The 21,147-nt window shown below is 45.6% G+C and overlaps 1 protein-coding gene across 1 annotated transcript in view; it reads right to left on the reverse strand.

The window, feature by feature from the left end:
- Positions 1-1,800, reverse strand: part of LOC120053243 (protein piccolo-like) — an 86,848-nt gene extending 85,048 nt beyond the window's left edge. Inside the window, 1 exon segment of the mRNA XM_039000389.1 lies at positions 958-1,800. Within this exon segment, the coding sequence (XP_038856317.1) occupies positions 958-1,800 (843 nt within the window).
- Positions 1,801-21,147: the final 19,347 nt, after the last annotated feature.

A 21,147-nucleotide genomic window follows, 5' to 3' on the forward strand; every position in this document is an offset into this window, starting at 1 on the left:
CAAAGTACAGAGAGAGATCCATGATGAAAACCTGCTCCAGAGCACTCAGGACCTCAGACTGCGGCGAAGGTTCACCTTCCAACAGGACAACGACCCTAAGCACACAGCCAAGAAAATGCAGGTGTGGCTTCGGGACAAGTCTCTGAATGTCCTTGAGTTGCCCAGCCAGAGCCCGGACTTGAACCTGATCTAACATCTCTTGAGAGACCTGAAAATAGCTATGCAACAATGCTCCCCATCCAACCTGACAGAGCTTGAAAGGATCTGCAGAGAAGAATGGGAGAAACTCCCCAAATACAGGTGTGCCAAGCTTGTAGAGTCATAGACAAGAAGACTTGATGCTGTAATTGCTGCCAAAACCTGTTTTTGCCTTGTCATATGATATTGTGTGTAGATTGATGAGGAAAATAAACATTTGAATTAATTTTAGAATAAGGCTGTAACGTAACAAAATGTGGAAAAAGTCAAGGGGTCTGAATAATTTCCGAAGGCACTGTATATTTAAGCAATAAGGCACAAGGGGGTGTGGTATATTGGCCATATACCACAAACCCCTGAGGTCCCTTATTGCTATTATAAATTGGTTACCAATGCAATTAGACCAGTAAAAATAAATGTTTTGTCATACCAGTGGTATACGGTATGATATAACACGGCTGTCAGCCAATCAGCATTCAGGGCTCGAACCACCCAGTTTATAATGCTGAATATTTCCATCTGAATATTCAGTCTGCATACAACATCGTTGCTCTAAGTATCTTGCTTGAATATTATACAGTAGTTAAGTTGAATAGATATGTTACAATTTGTGTAACTAAAGCACTCAATACAAGTACCTTAAATGTCCCTATTATTGAACATTTCAACTGAATAAAACATTGGCAGGCAAAGGCAATTTGACAGAGTAGCCATAATTGTATTATGTTTAAATTAATTCCCAGAACAGTAATTTCTTACCTCAGTAACGCTTGTCATGGGGTTAAATCCACAGAGGTTGCAGACAGTGTTCTTGCATTCGGTACAGGTGTTGTAGTTGGGAGGGTCCTTGGATCCCTTGTTGAGTTCCACCTTGCAGAGTGGACAGGTGGACTGGCCTGCTTTGGGAGATGGTTGGGAAGATGCTGCTCCCTTTGGAGGCTCTGATGGGGGTTTGTCCACGTTGGCCTGTATTGATGGGGGGACCTTGGCCTGCTGGGGTTGCTCTGCTTTTTTCTCCTCTGCTCTCTGAACAGCAGGTGGTTTGGTCTCCTTTGCAGGGGGCATCTTGGGAGAGGCCGGTGCAGACAACTTGGGGGAAGCTGGCGGTGTGGTGTGGGGCTCATCCTGAACAGCTGAGGTGATCAAAGTGGATGCAGAGCTGAAGATGGAGGATCCAAAGCCAAACATCTTCCCAGACACTGACTCTTCAGCCTTTGAGGCAGCAGGCTGAGACTTTGGACCACCAAAGCCAAAGAAGCCTCCTGTCTCCTGCTTGGGGTGTTGCTGTGTGGACGGAATGGCACTACTCTGCCTACGCCCAGGGCTGGGCTGCTGTGGTGGTTTCTGAACTTCTGATGTTCTCCGGTTTTCCTGTGGTGTCTTCTGAGCAGGTCCTGGAGAGGTCCCAACTTTAGGAGGCTGTTGCTGAGGCTTCACAGGTTCTGCTTTCGGTGCACTTGCTGGGGTCTGCTGAGGCTGGACTTGTTGAGTCTTCTGCTGTAGGGGCTGCTGCTGTGGTTGTGCAGCACTCCCCTGTTTAGCCCCTGATGGGTCTCCTGGTTTTAGAGGACTTGCAGGTTTCTGGTCCTGCTTTGCAGTCATTGTGGGGGAGTTTGGCTTTCTCTGGGGGGAGGCTGGCATTGGGGTGTCTTTCTTTGGGGCTATGGCTGGTGTTTGAGCCTCTTTTTTGGGTGACACTGGTGTTGGTGCACCTTTTTGGGCACCAGTTGGTGTGGGAGTCTCCTGCTTTTGAAGCGCAAAGGGTGCAGACACCATGGGGGAAGCTGGCGGTGTGGTGTGGGGCTCATCCTGAACAGCTGAGGTGATCAAAGTGGATGCAGAGCTGAAGATGGAGGATCCAAAGCCAAACATCTTCCCAGACACTGACTCTTCAGGCTTTGAGGTAAACTGAGATTTAGGACCACCAAAGCCACCAAAGAAGCCCCCTGACTCCTGCTTGGGGGGCTTGGCCTGTAGTGTTGGCTCAGCTTTGGCAGGAGATGTCCCACCTTTTGGAGGCTCTTGCTGAGGCTTCCCAGGCACCTGCTGTGACAGGGTGGCATTACTCCGCTCATGCCCAGGTTGGTCTGGCTGTTCTGATGGTTTCTGAGGCCCTGATGTTCTCCGGTTCTCCTGTGGTGCCTTCTGAACAGGTGCTGGGCTGGCTAGTTTCTGAAGGTCTGCTGCTCTAGCAGCATCTGCCTTGAGTGGCTCTGTTGCTGATGTAGCAGGTTTTCTCTGGGGGGAGCCTGGTGTTGGAATGTCTTTCTTTTGGGTAGTGATGGGTGTGACAGTGGCCTTCTGAGGTGCAGAACCTTTGTTTGGAGAAGGTTGGGGTTTCTTCATGGGAGGTCCTGTGGGTTCCATTCTCTGCATCTGGCAGTTCAGACACAGCCACTCTTTCACCTGAAAGAAATTGACAGCGTAAAGATGGTCAAATCACATTATCCAACATGGTTAAATATTATTTAGTACCATGATTTCAATCAGAAACACTAAATATGCCTTTGTCAACCGATACTTGCAAATGTGATAATGGGTACTTGTGAACTTCAACTTCCACATAATCAGTAAACAAAGCAATATTCACAATGTTCTGTGCCTGTTGTGTCAAGTCTAAGACGGTTTCAATGTCAGTGTCCTCAAGGAAATGTATGTATGAATTTAACTGTCCAAGAGGACAGTGTTCACCCATTGTGTAAAAAAAATGGTTCATAATTATTCCATGTTCGCTAATTACACCTTTTTGGGTTATTAAGCAATTATTGCTTGATATTATTATACAGTAGCCATTAGCCAATAGTAAAAGGCTATACCTTGCTATTATGAGACACTCACACTCCCACTCCCTCCTAAGTGAGGGACTCTCACTTAGGAGGGAGCTGAACACCAGTCTTAAAATAAATTATGTTTCCTACAACTCCCTGCCTGCACTCACAATTTGAATGTCCTCTACTGTAAATGTGCAGGGGACCATCAGGTCTCCAAACATACATGAACTCTGTGTTTTAATCTGTTTATCTGCTCTCTGATAGCGATACAGTCCTCCTGAGGGAAGCACATAATGCAGGATATCAGACAAAAGGCCATTAGTAAAGCTTGTGGAACAGTTTACCATACCTCCCACTGCCTCTTGCAATGATACGAGGCCTCTGTGATGGTAAGGGAGTCACTGGTCTGCATAATGCAATGATAACACTAATGGATCTCATCAGCTCTGAGAAATGTGCTGTTAACCAAGTCACAGGTAAAACTATTCCCAGCTTCCCCTTATGTGCTGCAAAGACTGTCAGATGGACACCTACATTATCTTAATCACTATAAAAGAAGTGGGTCTATATAATCAACCTGCTCTACTCATGAACACAGCAAGCTCTCCATTCTGTGGACTCCTAGTTTAGGCCATCATGATGCACAGCAAATTATCCAGTGTAAAAAATAAAAAAAATAAACATGGAGAGTGTTAAATCAACACCTAAGTGTTGAGTCTGTGGACCTAAATAGACACTGGAACAGTGTTAAATTAACACACTTACTGCTTAGTGTAAAGTCTTATTCAAATTTTTCCCTGAGTGCCTTGCCTTTCGAGTAAATTATAGAGTTACCACCCATAATTATATGTGTTAGTGACAGAGACATGGTTGTTGAATTCATTTATTTTTAGGTTCTCTGGACTTCACCAAGTGAGATCAAAAGCAAATATGTTATCATTCAAAATGTAATAATCTTTAACACCATACCATATGTATTTCATAAGGCCTTATTTTGAGGGTCTAGTTTAACTCAAATACATAGGCCTGAAACTGGTGCACATCACTTTGAACCAAAACCACGCTAATCATTATCATATTTCCCAGCATGCTCTATTACAGGTAGATTTTTATATATGTTTATGTTTCATGGCATGGCAGCCACAACCCTGCAACAGGAGCCACACCAAGGCCTCCTGTGCACACCCAGAATGGAGCATTGGCAGACACTCCCATCCCCTGCAGCAGCTCCACTCCTTTGGCAGGAGTTTCATCAGGGTGGACTGAGCTCTGCCAACACTGCTCTCCCAGTTCCCCCCCAGTCCCTTCATCCAGCGACTTGAGGGAGGTCTGCCAACACTGCTCTCTCAGTTCCCCCCCAGTCCCTTCATCCAGCGACTTGAGGGAGGTCTGCCAACACTGCTCTCTCAGTTCCCCCCCAGTCCCTTCATCCAGCGACTTGAGGGAGGTCTGTCAAATGCTCAGTCTGCTCTGCTCTCACGTGGTTGGCCAAGGACCTTGGCAAAGTCTCAGCTCACTCAACAAATAGCTGAAAATGCCTGTTAGCTCTTATGCGAATGAGCTGAATACCTCCTATGACTTTAAATCTCATAGAGGGCTTGGGCTAATGCACCTAAATGTGCCAAGTATGATTAAAAAATGGACACAGTTGATATTTGGGTACAGGACTCGTGTCCTGACATTCTGGTTCTTTCTGAAACATGGTTAAATTGTTATGTATCTGATAAATACATTGAAGTAAATGATTATAATGTATTTAGATGTGACAGATTACAGAAAGGGGGAGGAGTGGCCATATATGTAAAATCTAATATCATCGCGTCCCAATCTTGAAATATTTATGTTCCTAAGAAATTTGAGCTCCTGGTTGTCGATATGTCCATAAACCAAAATACACATGTATTTGTTGCTGGGATTTACCGCCCCCCTGCTGCCATGGCGGATGCTGTTGTTGCTATAGCCGAGTGTTTAGCCCCTTTTTCGTCCTCGGAGTTGGTCATTGTAGGGGATTTGAATCTGGATAGGCTATCCCCGGCCTCAAATCAATTTCAGAGTATATGCAATGATTTGAATCTGACTCAAGTGATTTCAAAACCCACACGGCCTAAATGTGAAAAATCCTGGTAACTCCTCATTGATTGATTTAATTCTTACTAATAACCCGCATAAATATTTGTCTAGTGCAGTATTTGCATATCATCTCAGTGATCATTGTCCCATAGTATGTATTAGAGATACGAAACAGCAAAATACGAATCCTCGTTTAATTAAGAAGATACATTTTTAAAAATGTTTTCTCCTCAAGGGTTTTAACATGACATGTTTTACTCAGATTTAGCCACTATCTCCTGTATTCCTGACCCTGAGTTGGCTCTCGAACATTTCTCTTCCATATTTATTCCCCTGGCAGATAAACGCGCCCCTTTTAAACAATTCACAGTCAAAGATAGATCCAGCACTTCAGATGAGCTCATTCAGATGAGAAATCAGGCCTGGGCCAAAGCAAGGAAATCTTAGCACTCTGTAGTGTACTGGCAATCTTTCAGTGAATTGAGAAACAAATGTACTATCTCGAAAAATAGAAAGCTAAACCAAGCTATTTTTTAAGCTCTATAGCTGACTCTGCTGGTGATCCTTCAACATTTTGCAAAACAGTAAATTAACTGAAGAGTACAAATTCCTCTTCTTCCCTGCCTAAGCAAGTTCTTTCTGACTCTGGCATCATAACTGAGAAGAAAGGAATAAGTGATGCATTTAATCCTCATTTTATCTCGGCAGGCTTTTTATTTGAGAGAAACTGTGGTTTAATTGACCCTGGTCAGTCAATTGACTGCTCTTTCCCTGCCAGCCTCCAGCTGACTCGACGGTTAACCTGTCAACTTCTAGTGAATATTTGTTTCATTTGAACAATTTACTATCTGTGGTGTGCTACAGTGCCTTGCAAATGTATTCATCCCCCTTGGCTTTTTCCTATTTTGTTGCATTACAACCTGATATTTAAATAGATTTTTATTTGGATTTCATGTAATGGACATACACAAAATAGTCCAAATTGGTGAAGTGAAATGAAAAAAATAACTTGTTTAAAAAAATAAAAAATAAATTAAAACGGAAAAGTGGTGCGTGCATATGTATTCACCCCCTTTGCTATGAAGCCCCTAAATAAGATCTGGTGCAACCAATTACCTTCAGAAGTTACATAATTAGTTAAATAAAGTCCACCTGTGTGCAATCTAAGTGTCACATGGTCTCAGTATATATACACCTGTTCTGAAAGAGGCCCAGAGTCTGCAACACCACTAAGCAAGGGGCACCACCAAGCAAGCAACACCATGAAGACCAAGGAACTCTCCAAACAGGTCAGGGACAAAGTTGTGGAGAAGTACAGATCAGGGTTGGGTTATAAAAAATATACGAAACTTTGAACATCCCACAGAGCACCATTAAATCCATTATAAAAAATGGAAAGAATATGGCACCACAAAAAACTTGCCAAGAGAGGGCCACCCACCAAAACTCACAGACCAGGCAAGGAGGGTATTAATCAGAGAGGCAAAAAGAAACCAAAGATAACCCTGAAGGAGCTGCAAAGCTCCACAGCGGAGATTGGAGTATCTGTCCATAGGACCACTTTAAGCCATACACTCCACAGAGCTGGGCTTTACGGAAGAGTGGCCAGAAAAAAAGCCATTGCTTAAAGAAAAAAATAAGCAAACATTGTTGGTGTTTGCCAAAAGGCATGTGGGAGATTCCCCAAACATATGGAAGAAGGTACTAAAATTGAGCTTTTGGGCCATCAAGGAAAACGCTATGTCTGGTACAAACCCAACATCTCTCATCACCCCGAGAACATCATCCCCACAGTGAAGCATGGTGGTGGCAGAATCATGCAGTGGGGATGTTTTTCATCGGCGGGGACTGGGAAACTGGTCCGAATTGAAGGAATGATGGATGGCGCTAAATACAGGGAATTTCATGAGTGGATCCTGTTTCAGTCTTACAGAGATCTGAGACTGGGACAGAGGTTCACCTTCCAGCAGGACAATGACCCTAAGCATACTGCTAAAGCAACACTCGAGTGGTTTAAGGGATTAAGGGGAAACATTTAAATGTCTTGGAATGGCCTACTCAAAGCCCAGACCTCAATCCAATTGAGAATCTGTGGTATGACTTAAAGTTTGTTGCACACCAGCAGAACCCATCCAACTTGAAGGAGCTGAATGCAGTTTTGCCTTGAAGAATGGGCATACCCCAAGAGACCTGCAGCTGTAATTTCTGCAAAAGGTGGCTCTACAAAGTATCGACTTTGGGGGGGGGGGGGGGGGGGTGAATAGTTATGCACGCTCAAGTTCAGTTTTTTTGTGTTATTTCTTGTTTTTTTTACAATAAAACATATTTTGCATCTTCAAAGTGGTAGGCATGTTGTGTAAATCAAATTATATAAACCCCCAAAAAATATATTTTAATTCCAGGTTGTAAGGCAACAAAATAAGAAAAATGCCAAAGGTGGTGAATACTGTCGCAAGCCACTGTAGATGCCTTGCTTAAGATTGACGAAAGAAATACACTGGGGCTAATATGCTTGATCCATTTTGCAGAAGCTCTCTGCCACCCTGATTGCTGAATCATTAACCCATATTTTTATCCTGACAATTATTTCTGGTACTATCCCCAAGGTTTGGAAGCCGGCCCATGTACTCTCCCTTCACAAAGGTGGTGACCCTTATGACCTAAATAATTATCGCCTTATTTCTAAACTTTATTGCCTAGCTAAAATATTAGAATCCTTGATTAATTCTCAGCCAATATGTTTCTTGTCTTTGAAATGTATTCTAAATGTACATCTGAATATCTGGACTAGTCCAGTGACTGCTGAGAAAGATCAGCTGACAACAGGGGAAAGTCCTTGTGGCGGCACGGAGAGAAGGCTGACAGGAGGGAATAGACCCCACTGGGACAGTCATGGGGTAGCTTCCCATTTCTGTAGTTTCCCATGCTTCGCAGTATGTTGGAAACACCCGCTTTTAGCTACAGAAAGTCAACATACGAGAATACCCCTAGAGTCTGCGAGAGCGGGGGCGGAAGATGACTCATTGGCTGACAACATGGTAACGACTGGACCGGAAACGACTACGAGTAATGAGAGCACAGCACAAGAGAACACCACAGCAACTGTCACAAGTTCCGCTGCAACAGCGGGCCACAAACAGATGCAGGTATGTGTCTGTGGTTGGAGGAAAGTTACATCACAACATGGGTTGAGGATCCACCAGGGGAAGAAGGGGTGTTTGGGTAAAGAGAGACAGAGGCCTCGCATTGATCACTTTCTGCGAAAGCGATCAAATCAGTCGAATGAAGCACAGCAAATGGACGCAAACCATAGTTTGCAGTGCATCAGTACCACTGTCATGGAGGACGTAAACTCAAGCACCGAAGTAACAACTGAGGTGGAACCAACAACAGGAGTGGAACTCACCCAGCCTCCCAGACCTGCAGTCGAGAGGAGACTACCAGGGCACAGACCGTATGTGAAGTGGCCTGGCGCCAGTGACAAGAAGTTGTGGGAAGCAGTGAATACTGACCTTACCTTGACCCTCGAGAAACTTCGAGGCACAGTGGAGAAGAAGTTGGAGAGGATGGGGGACATCATCTATGAGTACGGGGCAGAAAGCTTTGGAGTGCAAGAGGCAAAAGGCGGGAGAAAGGTTCCAACCCCACCAGTTTCCAGGAGGCAACTAGAAATCAAGCGCCTCGTTCAAGAAAGGAGACAGCTTAAGAAACAGTGGAAGAAGGCCTCGGAAGTGGAAAAGGAGGGCATAGAGGCACTTCAGGCTGACATTAAAACCCGGTTGGCATCCCTCCGTAGAGCAGAGAACCTACGGAAACGCAGAAGGAAGAAAGAACAAACTAGAACTCGATTCTATAAAGATCCCTTCAAGTTCCTTAAAAGTCTCTTCACGAAGGAAAAAAGTGGAGCTCTAAAAACAACAAAGAAAGACCTAGAGGAGCACCTGATAACAACAAACTTTGACTCAAAGCGACATGAACATCTGGCCATCCCATCAGATATCCCACCCATTGAACCCCCGGAACATCATATTGAGACCAGCCCTCCGACATGGAAAGAGGTGGAAAACACAGTTCGACGGGCAAGAACAGCATCAGCCCCGGGGCCAAATGGAGTCCCGTACAAAGTGTATAAGAACGCACCAGACGTCCTGAGGGTTCTCTGGAGGCTTATGAGAACAGCTTGGCAAAAGAAGATAATACCCAAAGTGTGGCGTAGGGCAGGCGGGGTCCTGATCCCTAAGGAGAAGGATGCAGTGAACATCAGCCAATTCCGCCCAATCTCCTTACTGAATGTCGAGGGTAAAATCTTCTTTAGGGTCATTGCCCAGAGGATGTCCGAGTACCTGCAAAGGAATGCGTACGTTGATACATCTGTACAGAAGGCAGGAATATCAGGGTTCTCTGGCTGCTTGGAACACTCCAGCATGATCTGGCACCAGATCCAAATGGCCAAGGTGGAGAAAAGGGACCTCCATGTAGTCTTCCTCGACCTCGCCAATGCATTTGGCTCTGTGCCCCATGAACTCCTGTGGTCTGCCTTCAGATTTTTCCACATACCGGACACCATCACAACGCTGGTGAAGTCGTACTTCCAGGATCTGCAGTTCTGCTTCACCACCTCAGAGTTCACCACCTCATGGCAGTGCCTGAATGTAGGTATAATGGCGGGATGTACCATTTCTCCGTTGGCATTCATAATGGCAATGGAGGTTATCATCAGATCCTCAAAATGGGTTGCTGGTGGACAGCGAGTCGACTCTGGTTTCCGCCTCCCTCCACTCAGAGCCTACATGGACGACATTACAACATTGACCACCACTGTCCCATGCACCAGGAGACTGCTCAGAAAACTCGAGGAGAACATCAGCTGGGCCCGTATGAAGATTAAACCATCCAAGTCACGCAGCATCTCGATTGTGAAGGGAGTACTCTCTGACCTGAAATTCTTCATCGGAGATGACCAAATCCCAACAGTGTCTGAGCAGCCGGTAAAAAGCCTTGGAAGGTGGTATGATGCAAGCCTGAAGGACAAAGACCAGGTGCAACAGCTGCGCAAAGACATCAGTAGTAGCCTACAGTCATCGACAACACCCAGCTACCTGGAAAGTTAAAGGCCTGGTGTCTGCAGTTTGGTCTCCTACCCCGGGTGTTGTGGCCCCTAGCAGTGTATGAGGTTCCAATCTCAACAGTGGAGAAGATGGAAAGAGGAGTCACAGGCTACTTAAAGAAGTGGCTCGGAGTTCCACGATGCCTTACCACCATAGGCCTCTATGGAGATGGTGTCCTCAAGCTGCCCCTCACCAGTCTAACAGAGGAATTCAAGTGTGCAAAAACCAGGCTCCAGATGACACTGAATGAATCTCGAGACCCAGTGGTGAGCAACAACGCGCCGACCTTGGCAACTGGGCGCAAATGGAGGCCAGGAAAAGCAGTCCAGGAGGCAACAGCAGCCCTCAGACATGCTGACATTGTGGGTCATGTTCAGCAAGGGAGAGGAGGCCTTGGGCTAACTAGCCGTGCTGCTTGGAGTAAGGCCACTGCACCAGAGCGGCGGAAGATGGTAGTGCAGGAAGTACGCCATCAGGAGGAGGCTGCAAGGTGGGCCAAGGCAGTCTCTCTTGCCAAACAGGGACAGTGGACTCGATGGGACAGTGTGGAGAAGAGGAAGATCAGCTGGAAGGATCTGTGGGCCATGGAAGCGAGGCGGTTGAGCTTTTCCATCAGAGCAACATATGACGTCCTTCCAACACCAGTTAATCTTCACCAATGGTATGGTGAAGATCCGGACTGTGCCCTCTGTTCCATGCCAGCCAACCTCAGGCACATTCTCACAGGGTGTAAAACAAGCCTCACCCAAGGACGCTACACTTGGCGTCACAACCAAGTCCTTAAAAATCTTGCGTCCGCCCTGGAGGACAAGCGAGGTGCCACCAACTCCCTACCACCCCCAGCAGCATCACACCCCTTACGGACGACCTTTGTCCGCGAAGGGGCTAAACCACCGAAGAGCGGTTCTACACCATTAGAGCGAGACCAGCTGCGCTTGGCCCGCGACTGGAAAATGCTAGCTGACATTGGCCGGCAACTTGTGTTTCCTCCGGAGATCGCAACCACCACCCTAAGACCTGACATGGTGCTCTGGTCCCATTCGCTCAAGAAGGTCTTCATCATTGAGCTCACAGTACCCTGGGAGGACTCAGTAGATGAGGCTTATGAGCGAAAACATCTGCGCTATGCCGATCTAGCTGCCGAAGCACGGCATCATGGCTGGAACACAGAAGTCCAACCAGTGGAGGTGGGCTGCAGAGGTTGTGGCAACATCTACAACCAGACTGCTTAGAGACCTGGGAATTAAGGGCCAGAGCCAGCGTTCGGCAATCAAAGCTGTATCAGAGGCGGCAGAAGGCAGCAGTCAATGGCTCTGGATGAAGAGGAAAGACCCCAGCTGGGCCCCGAAGTGAGAGGGCCAGGAGGTATGCGGTCAACAATGCTTGACTCAGGGAGGAAGACGCCCCTGCCATGCATAGTCCCATGGGATGTTGGCTGTCAACAACAAGGCAACTCCTATGACTAATTGGGAATGGGACGCAAGCGTAGGATTGATCACCCTGTCGCTGGCCGCCTTTGGGGAGGGTGTATAGTGTGAAAGGCCGAAACACCCTAGGAACCAAAGGTACACTACTGACGATGCGCTCCCCAAATTTCACCAGTCTCACTGTTCATGAACTCTTGGAAGTGCTTGCACAAAGGATAGTAACATCTCATCCTGTGTTCTTGGAATCCTAAATGTACATCAGTCTGTTTTTAGACCAGGTCATAACAGTATCTCTTATGCATCCCTAGTTATAAATTATGTGGTTAACTGTACGTATAAAAGGCAACATTTTGCTGCCCTCTTCATTGACCTGCCAAAGGCTTTCGATACTGTTGATCACTCACTGCTAATTCAGAGGCTTTCCTCAATTGGCCTAGACCAGGCTGCATGTAACTAGTTAAACAATTACTTGACAGATAGAACTCAATGTGTATCTACTGATGGTCTTAAATCAGATTTCCTGGATTTTCCGAAAGGCGTCCCGCAGGGGTCGATTCTGGGTCCAGTACTTTTTACTGGTTACATTAACAATATCATTATCATTATCATTATCAATATGTAACCTGCACTTGTATGCCAATGACACTGTTGTGTATGCTATTGCCCCCACAGTTGACCAGGCTCTATCTGAACTAGTCTGCCTTCATCGTATTATAGAAAAACTTTATTGACGTGAAATTAATTTTGAACGTAGGTAAAACTAAGCATATATTGTTCTCTAGAGCGCATAAAAATAACTGATGATTTAAGCATACAGTGCATTCGGAAAGTATTCAGACCCCTTCCCTTTTTTCTTCACATGTTGTTATGTTACAGCCATTTTGTAAAATTTATTAAATTAAATTTTTTCCACATCAATCTAAACACATTACCCCATAATGACAAAGCAAAAACAGTTTTTTTGAAATGTTTGCAAATGTATAAAACATAAAAAAGTATTCAGACCCTTTGCTATGAGACTTGAAATTGACCTCAGGTGCATCCTGTTTCCATTAATCATCCTTGAGATGTTTCTACAACTTGATTGGAGTCCACCTGTGGTAAATCCAATTGATTAGACATGATTTGGAAAGTCGCACACCTGTCTACATAAGGTCCCACAGTTGACAGTGCATATAAAGAGCAAAAACCAAGCCATGAGGTTGAAAGAATTGTCTGTAGAGCTCAGAGACAGGATTGTGTCGAGGCACAGATCTGGGGAAGGGTACGAAAACATTTCTGCAGCATCGAAGGTCCACAAGAACACAGTGGCCTCCATCATTCTTAAATGGAGAGCTGGCCACCCAGCCAAACTGAGCAATCGGGGAGAAGGGCCTTGGTCAGGGAGGTGACCAAGAACCCAATGGTCACTCTGACAGAGCTCCAGAGTTCTTCTGTGGAAATGGGAAAACCTTCCAGAACAACAACCATCTCTGCAGCACTCCACCAATCAGTCCTTTATGGTAGAGTGGCCAGATGGAAGCCACTCTTCAGTAAAAGGCACATGACAGCCCGCATGGAGTTTGCCAAAAGGCACCTCAAGGACTCTCAGACCATGAGAAACAAGATTCTCTGGTCTGATGAAACCAACATTGAACTCTTTGGCCTGAATGCCAAGAATCACATCAGGAGGAAACCTAGCACAATCCCTACGGTGAAGCATGGTGGTGGCAGCATCATGCTGTGGGGATGATCGAGGGAAAGATGGAGCAAAGTACAGAGAGATTCTTGATGAAAACCTGCTCCAGAGCACTCAGGACCTCAGACTGGGGTAAAGGTTCACCTTCCAACAGGACAAAGACCCTAAGCATATAGCCAAGACAACACAGGAGTGGCTTCGGGACAAGTTTTGAATGTCCTTGAGTGGTCCAGCCAGAGCTCGTACTTGAACCTGATCAAACATCTCTGGAGAGCCCTGAAAATACCTGTGCAGCGACACTCCCCATCCAACCTGACGGTGCTTGAGAGGATCTGCAGAGAAGAAAGGGAGAAACTCCCATAATACAGGTGTGCCAAGCTTTTAGCGTCATACACAAGAAGACTCAAGGCTGTAATCGCTGCCAAAGCTGCTATAACAAAGTACTGAGTAAAGGGTCTGAATACTTATGTAAATGTGATATTTATTTTATATTTTTTCCAATCATTTCTAAAAACCTGATTTTGCTTTGTCATTATAGGGTAATGTGTGTGGATTGATGAGGAAAAAAACGATATAAACCATTTTAAAATAAGGCTGTAACGTAACAACATTTGGAAAATGTAAAGGGGTCTGAATACTTTCCAAATGCACTGTATATCATGAATTTATAATTCCAAATATTGATGTAGCATTCACAGATTGCCCCTTTAAGCAAGCCCATTACAACTCTCATAGAGATCATAATATCCTAAAAAGACTTTACTTTATAACCATCATATACACCTGAGTGAGTCTGAGTGGCAGTGACCACTGTGTAGAAATCTGAATTTAGTGTGATGTAGGGCCTGTATACATTATCCTTCCTGACACCCAGTTTCCAGCTCAATGCATTGAATGCAATGCAACTTAATACGTTGTCAGCATCAAATGTTAAGATTTAATTGCGTGTAGTAAAGTGATGGCAGTTAATTTATATTACATAGCAATATATTGCACTATATTGATGCAGTCAATTTTGAAGAAATTTCAACAGTGGACCCGTTACAAAAAGATGGACCCGTTACAAAATGGACCTGGGACTTTCCCATCCGGACCCGATATGCATAAATATTTTTTAAATATAGAGACCCGTTCCAAATGGACCTGAGGACAATTAGACCCGTTCCATATAGACCTGGTCGGATCCAGACCCGGTTCGATCCAAGTGGGGAAAGCAGCAAAAAAGTCAATTTTTAAGCTACTTTATTAACCGGAGCTGATAAAGTACGTGGGAGAAGAGGTAGAGAGAGATGACACTAACATGGGTCGTGCTGTGTGTGTAGGCTACTGTGAATGTGAGCGAGTGACATGGGGTGCAGGTAGGAGGGAGAGAGGGAGAGACACTAACCAACCAATCTGACTCGCGCTTTAGTAGACTAATAGCTGCCATTGCTAGGTTATTTATCATCCAATATGATTACGTAGTACCTGTCTTGACTGCATTAAACTGGGAGAAGCTAGTTAAGCTAGCTAGCTAGGCTAATTGAGGCTGCATGAGCTTCCTTGTCCTACACAGTCACAAACAACAAAAAATCCATTCAGAATATTAAATAGCAGCCTACCTGTTGGCTTTTGGTCGTTGTACCCTATCCTTCTCCTTTAACTTTTAATTCCATAATTTTAATTCCATCTTCCATTGATTAGATATCTCCTAACCTTTTCCACAAACAGAGGCTCTGTGACTGTAGCCTATTGCCGCTTTGATTACTTATGATTGGCCAACAACAAGCGACACTCTTGTGAAAAGCAAGAGCAGCAACATAAATTATACAATTATCTCTGCTGTAGCAGTTGCGTTCGGATCTGTACGGGTCTTTCCGGACAAGTCAGTTAAAATTACACATACCCGAGACAATCCTATCAGATCTGACCCAGAACCGTGACATTATTTAGAATTCTGGATCCGGACCCGCTCGGGTCCTGGATCAGGTCTTGGGTATTCGGGTACAGGTGGATCCATGAAGACCTCTAGCATCTTGTAAATCCTATAGTGACACAACCAAGTGGTCTACATAAAGCATTACCAGAGCATAGAACGACTGTAGATGTGAAAATATTTTTCAAATATTCATCAATGAATACAGCCACAGCGGAATTAAAACGATATAGCCATTTTACCTCAGTAACATTTGTCATGGGGTTAAATCCACAGAGGTTGCAGACAGTGTTCTTGCATTCGGTACAGGTGTTGTAGTTGGGAGGGTCCTTGGATCCCTTGTTGAGTTCCACCTTGCAGAGTGGACAGGTGGACTGGCCTGCTTTGGGAGCTGGTTGGGAAGATGCTGCTCCCATTGGAGGTTCTGATGGGGGTTTGTCCACGTTGGCCTGTAATAATGTGGGGACCTTGGCCTGCTGGGGTTGCTCTGCTTTCTTCTCCTCTGCTTTCTGAACAGCAGGTGGTTTGGTCTCCTTTGCAGGGGGCATCTTGGGAGAAGCCGGTGCAGACAACTTGGGGGAAGCTGGCGGTGTGGTGTGGGGCTCATCCTGAACAGCTGAGGTGATCAAAGTGGATGCAGAGCTGAAGATGGAGGATCCAAAGCCAAACATCTTCCCAGACACTGACTCTTCAGGCTTTGAGGCAGCAGGCTGAGACTTAGGACCACCAAAGCCAAAGAAGCCTCCTGACCCCTGCTTGGGGGCCTGAGCCTGTAGCTGTGGCACAACTTTGGCAGGAGAGGCTCCATCCTTTGGAAGCTCTTGCTGAGGCTTCCCAGGCTCCTGCTGTGTGCATGGGGTGGCATTACTCTGCTTATGCCCAGGTAGCCCTGGCTGCTCTGGCGGTTTCTGAGGCCCTGATGTTCTCCGGTTCTCCTGTGGTGCATTCTGAGCAGGTACTGGGCTAGCCGGTGTCTGAGGGTCTGCTGCTCTAGCAGTCTCTGCCTTGGGTGGCTGTGTTGCTGATGTAACAGGGTTTTTCTGGATGGAGCCTTGTGTAGAGGTGTCTTTCTTCTGTGGTGCAGGAGATATAGAGGCTTTGTTGGGTGAAGGCTGGGGTTTCATCTTTGGGGTTCCAGGTGGGTCAGAGCCTCCGAGTGCTCTTTGCATCTGGCAGGTCAGACACAGCCACTCCTTACCCTACAATAGAAATCACAGCTTTACGCATAATATAAAGGTTTTTGGTTTTCTCACAGATGAACAAAAAAAAAAAAAACTGTTAATGCAATCAATATATCTATGGTTTTTTTTCTTAATCCTTAATCCATACTAGATACTATATACAAAATAATGAAGGTTATGACTTATCGTGAAAAAAGATGTGAATATTAAAGTAACACTGTGTCTTTATCTACTGCTACTGCCTTTACAGTACAACACTACCTTCATATTATGTTAATGACTGCAGTGGGCAATGCCTCATGCTGAATGAACTGCCACTAAATCAGTCTACTCTGTTTAAGCAGCCTGCTAAGTGGTAACTAGAGTTAATACACTGACTTATCAAACCACACTTGCCAGGCTCAAGCATGCTCAATTCTCCACTGTACAAAAAAATACAAAACAAATTTGACACAGAATGTTATTCATAGAAATGCTACAAGGTGATCTTAGGTCAAAAATATACATATTTGTCCTACTGTTTAATAATGATAAATTAATAACAAAGTATTAAATACTGTATATTCTGGAATTAGGCTCTACTTACACCAGAGTCAGGAGGACTGAAGCCACAGAAGCTGCAGACGACAGTCTTACACTGTGTGCAGGTGTTATAGTTGGGTGGCTCCTTGGTGTTCAGGTTGAGTCCAGTAGTGTTACACACTGGACACAGGGGTTTAGCTCCAGCCATAGGTCCTGCTTTAGACTGATGCCCAGCTTTACCAGCGGCTTGCTGCTGTGGTGTAGTCCTGGGGGAACCCTGCTGCTGAGTGCCAACCTTAGATGACCCTTGTGGCTGAGCGCTAACCTTAGGTGACCCTTGTGGCTGAGCGCCAACCTTCGGTGACCCTTGTGGCTGGGCTCCAACCTTAGGTGACCCTTGTGGCTGAGCGCCAACCGTAGGTGACCCTTGTGGCTGAGCTCCAACCCTAGGTGACCCTTGTGGCTGAGCTCCAACCCTAGGTGACCCTTGTGGCTGAGCGCCAACCCTAGGTGACCCTTGTGGCTGAGCGCCAACCTTAGGTGACCCTTGTGGCTGAGCGCCAACCTTAGGTGACCCTTGTGGCTGAGCTCCAACCTTAGGTGACCCTTGTGGCTGAGCGCCAACCTTAGGTGACCCTTGTGGCTGAGCTCCAACCTTAGGGGACCCTTGTGGCTGAGCTCCAACCTTAGGGGACCCTTGTGGCTGAGCTCCAACCTTAGGGGACCCTTGTGGCTGAGCTCCAACCTTAGACGACCCTTGTGGCTGAGCTCCAACCTTAGGGGACCCTTGTGGCTGAGCTCCAACCTTAGGTGACCCTTGTGGTTGCGGTCCACCTTTATCAGGTGCTTGTTGTTGTGGACCACCCCTAGCAGGGGTTTGCTGTTGGGGGGCTTGTTGTTGTGGACCACCCCTAGCAGGGGTTTGCTGTTGGGGGGCTTGTTGTTGTGGACCACCCCTAGCAGGGGTTTGCTGTTGGGGGGCTTGTTGTTGTGGACCACCCCTAGCAGGGGTTTGCTGTTGGGGGGCTTGTTGTTGTGGACCACCCCTAGCAGGGGTTTGCTGTTGGGGGGCTTGTTGTTGTGGACCACCCCTAGCAGGGGTTTGCTGTTGGGGGGCTTGTTGTTGTGGACCACCCCTAGCAGGGGTTTGCTGTTGGGGGGCTTGTTGTTGTGGTCCACCTTTTGTAGGTCCTTGCTGTTGTGGACCACCCTTAGCGAGGGCTTGCTGCCCGCTAGGTTTGGCTGCTTGACCAGCCTGACCGTTCCCCTGCAGCTGGGGTCCTCCCTGATGCTGCTGTGGGGCATTCCCAGGGCCAGGAACTGACCCAGGATGCTGAGGGCCTGCTTTCTGTTTGTCAACCTCCCCATTGTCCCCAAAAAGACCTCCTCTGACAGCAGAGGAGACAGAGCTGAGGGGGTTCGCCCCGCTTAGAAAGTTAGAGAACATGGCGGGGTCCTCCTCTTTGTCCTCCTCTTCCTCGCTGGAGTCTACAGAGCTGTCAAAGCAGGAGCTGTCCTCTCTCTTCTCTCCTACAGGGGCCTGGGGAGGAACTGGGCCTGAGGCTGAGGGGAGAGCATCTACCGCCCCACCACTGCTGTCGCTGCTACTACTGCTGCCTGGGCTCTCTTCTGGTTCAGCTTCTACACCAGACTTCCTACAGAGACAAGAGAGAGGGTGACAGAGGGGGGGGGGGGGGGGGGGGGAGAGTGGCGTGTGAGAGAGAGAAACACACAGATTCACACCTATAGAACACACACACACACACACAAAGACATATATGGGACAAAAAAAATCAGCTCCATTGGGAACTTCAACCTGGCCATGAATGAACTGAAAGACAAAGCAAAGAGGGCTTTCTAGGCCATTAAAATATCTATACAATTAGGCACACCAATTAGAATATGACTCAAAATATTCAAATCAATAATAGAACCAATTGCACTGTATGGGAGCGAAATGTGGGGTCTGCTTACAAAACAAGAATTTGACAAATGGGACAAACACCCAATTGAAATCGTACATTCTGTAATTCTGTAAGAGCATTCTCAGAGTAGAGAAAAAACCCAAACACATGCAGAGCAGAATTAGGCCAATTCACTCTTCTGATTAATATTTAAAAAAATAGCCACTAAATGTTGTAGTAATTTATAAACAAGTGACCCACCACTCCTACCATTACAAAGTCCTCAAATGCCAAGAGGTGACCACAGAGAAAAGTCCCTTCAGCGAGATGGTCCTGAGTATCAATTCACTAACCACTACCAAGCCAACAAAGCCTCAGGTCAGCACTCAGAACATCGGACCCAACCAAATTATCACAGAGCAAAAATAAAATATATCACCTATTGGAAAGTAACCACAAAGAAATACTATTTGGCTCTAAACAGACAGTGCAAGGTGGCAGACTATCTGACCACTGTGAATGATAGAAAACTGAGGAAAAACACTAACTATGTACAGACTCAGTGAGCACAGCCTGGCCATGGAGACCAGTCGTCACAGGCAAACCTGGCTGTCCAGAGAGGCCAGGCTGTGCTCATGCTGCCCCCAGGAAGTGATAGAGACAGATCTGCAAACCAAAATGCTGTGTTTTTGCAGCCAAATGTGTGGCCTCGTGCCACAACCTGTGGGACAGCCAGTGAGAAGTATAGTGTGATTACTTATATTTGCCTATTATTATTTGTTGTAATTCCTGTTAATATGACAATCACTATCATTATTAATGCTTAATTACAAACAGTAGCATATTCCTGTCTTTCGTCGCTATATGTATACATTTACAATGTAAGTGTTTACTTTCCATGTCAATAAAGTATACTGAATTGAATTGAGAATGAGTGAGAGAGAGAAGGGGTAAGGGAGAGAGAAAGTGTGGAAGGGAGGTGGGGTGAGGGAAAGAGAGAGCATTAACAATATTCTGATTAAACATGCTGCCCCAGGCAGGCTGAGGATGGTAAACAAATAACAACATCTCAGAATATATTGGAAAGTAATGAGAACACAGGTCACATAATGCCATTAATGTCTCTGAGGTCTGTTTGTTATTACTGCTCTGCACCCTGATACACTTCTCTCTTCTCATGTTCTCACATCCTGCATCGAAAATACACATGTTCATAAATTAATGCATGGCTATGGCAACAGATTGTCGATGCAACATGTTAACCGTTTCAGAAGAGAAAGAAAGAAAGAAAGGAGAGAGAGAGAGAGAGAGAGAGAGAGAGAGATCTTTTGTCATGTGGCAACAACATGCTGAATAGTGAGTACCCTACAACTTACATTTGGATATTAAAATTGGAAATATACTAACTAAAATACAATAAACAAATGTAGGCAATGAAAGGTATAAATAAAAACATTATGTAATATGACCCTTGTCAAGAATCTCGACAGTATACCTATGCGTTTCTTTGCAAACATGTTATCACAGCATGTGTGTCACGTTCTGACCTTAGTTCCTTTTTTATGTCTTTATTTTAGTTGGTCAGGGCGTGAGTTGGGGTGGGCATTCTATGTTGTTTTTCTATGTTTTGTTCTGTTGTTATATTTCTATGTGTTTGGCCTAGTATGGTTCTCAATCAGAGGCAGGTGTCAGTCGTTGTCTCTGATTGGGAGCCATATTTAGGTAGCCTGTTTTCTAGTGTGTTTTGTGGGTGGTTGTTTCCTGTTTCAGTGTTTGCATCATACAGGACTGTTTCGGTTGTTTGTTCCTGTTTTGTTATTTTTGTTCTGTGTTCATTTTGATTTATTAAAAATCGATTATGGACACTTACCACGCTGCACATTGGTCCGATCCTTGCTACTCCTCCTCAGACGAAGAGGAAATCCGTTACAATGTGCTGTCTTATGAACTGATATTTTAAATAATTACATAATGGATATGAATATACTTTCTGTGGCACACGGATGTAAATTAAAACCAAGTAACTGTCGACCGATATCTCAGCTGAAAACGATGATCATGTGCACGTTAAATTGTCGCGTGCATTAAGCTGAGGCTTTAATGATTGTGTCTCCGTTTGATTTACTCAACATGGGCTGTTGTTGGGCTTTCGGCACCATGGACAGCAGCATAGAGCCATCACGGTTTCATACATAATCAAGCCAGAGAGATCCCTTTCAACCAGAAATACAATACAGGCCACAGTCCTACACAGTCATGGGAGGCGGAGACTGCATAGCAAATTCAAGTGCTGAGGTTATAACCACATTCATATTTACACAGGAATATATCACGTTCCCCATAGGCTTGTTACCACTATAAAACGTGTGACCT

The sequence above is a fragment of the Salvelinus namaycush genome, chromosome 9 (assembly GCF_016432855.1).
Source record: "Salvelinus namaycush isolate Seneca chromosome 9, SaNama_1.0, whole genome shotgun sequence".
Taxonomy (NCBI): domain Eukaryota; kingdom Metazoa; phylum Chordata; class Actinopteri; order Salmoniformes; family Salmonidae; genus Salvelinus; species Salvelinus namaycush.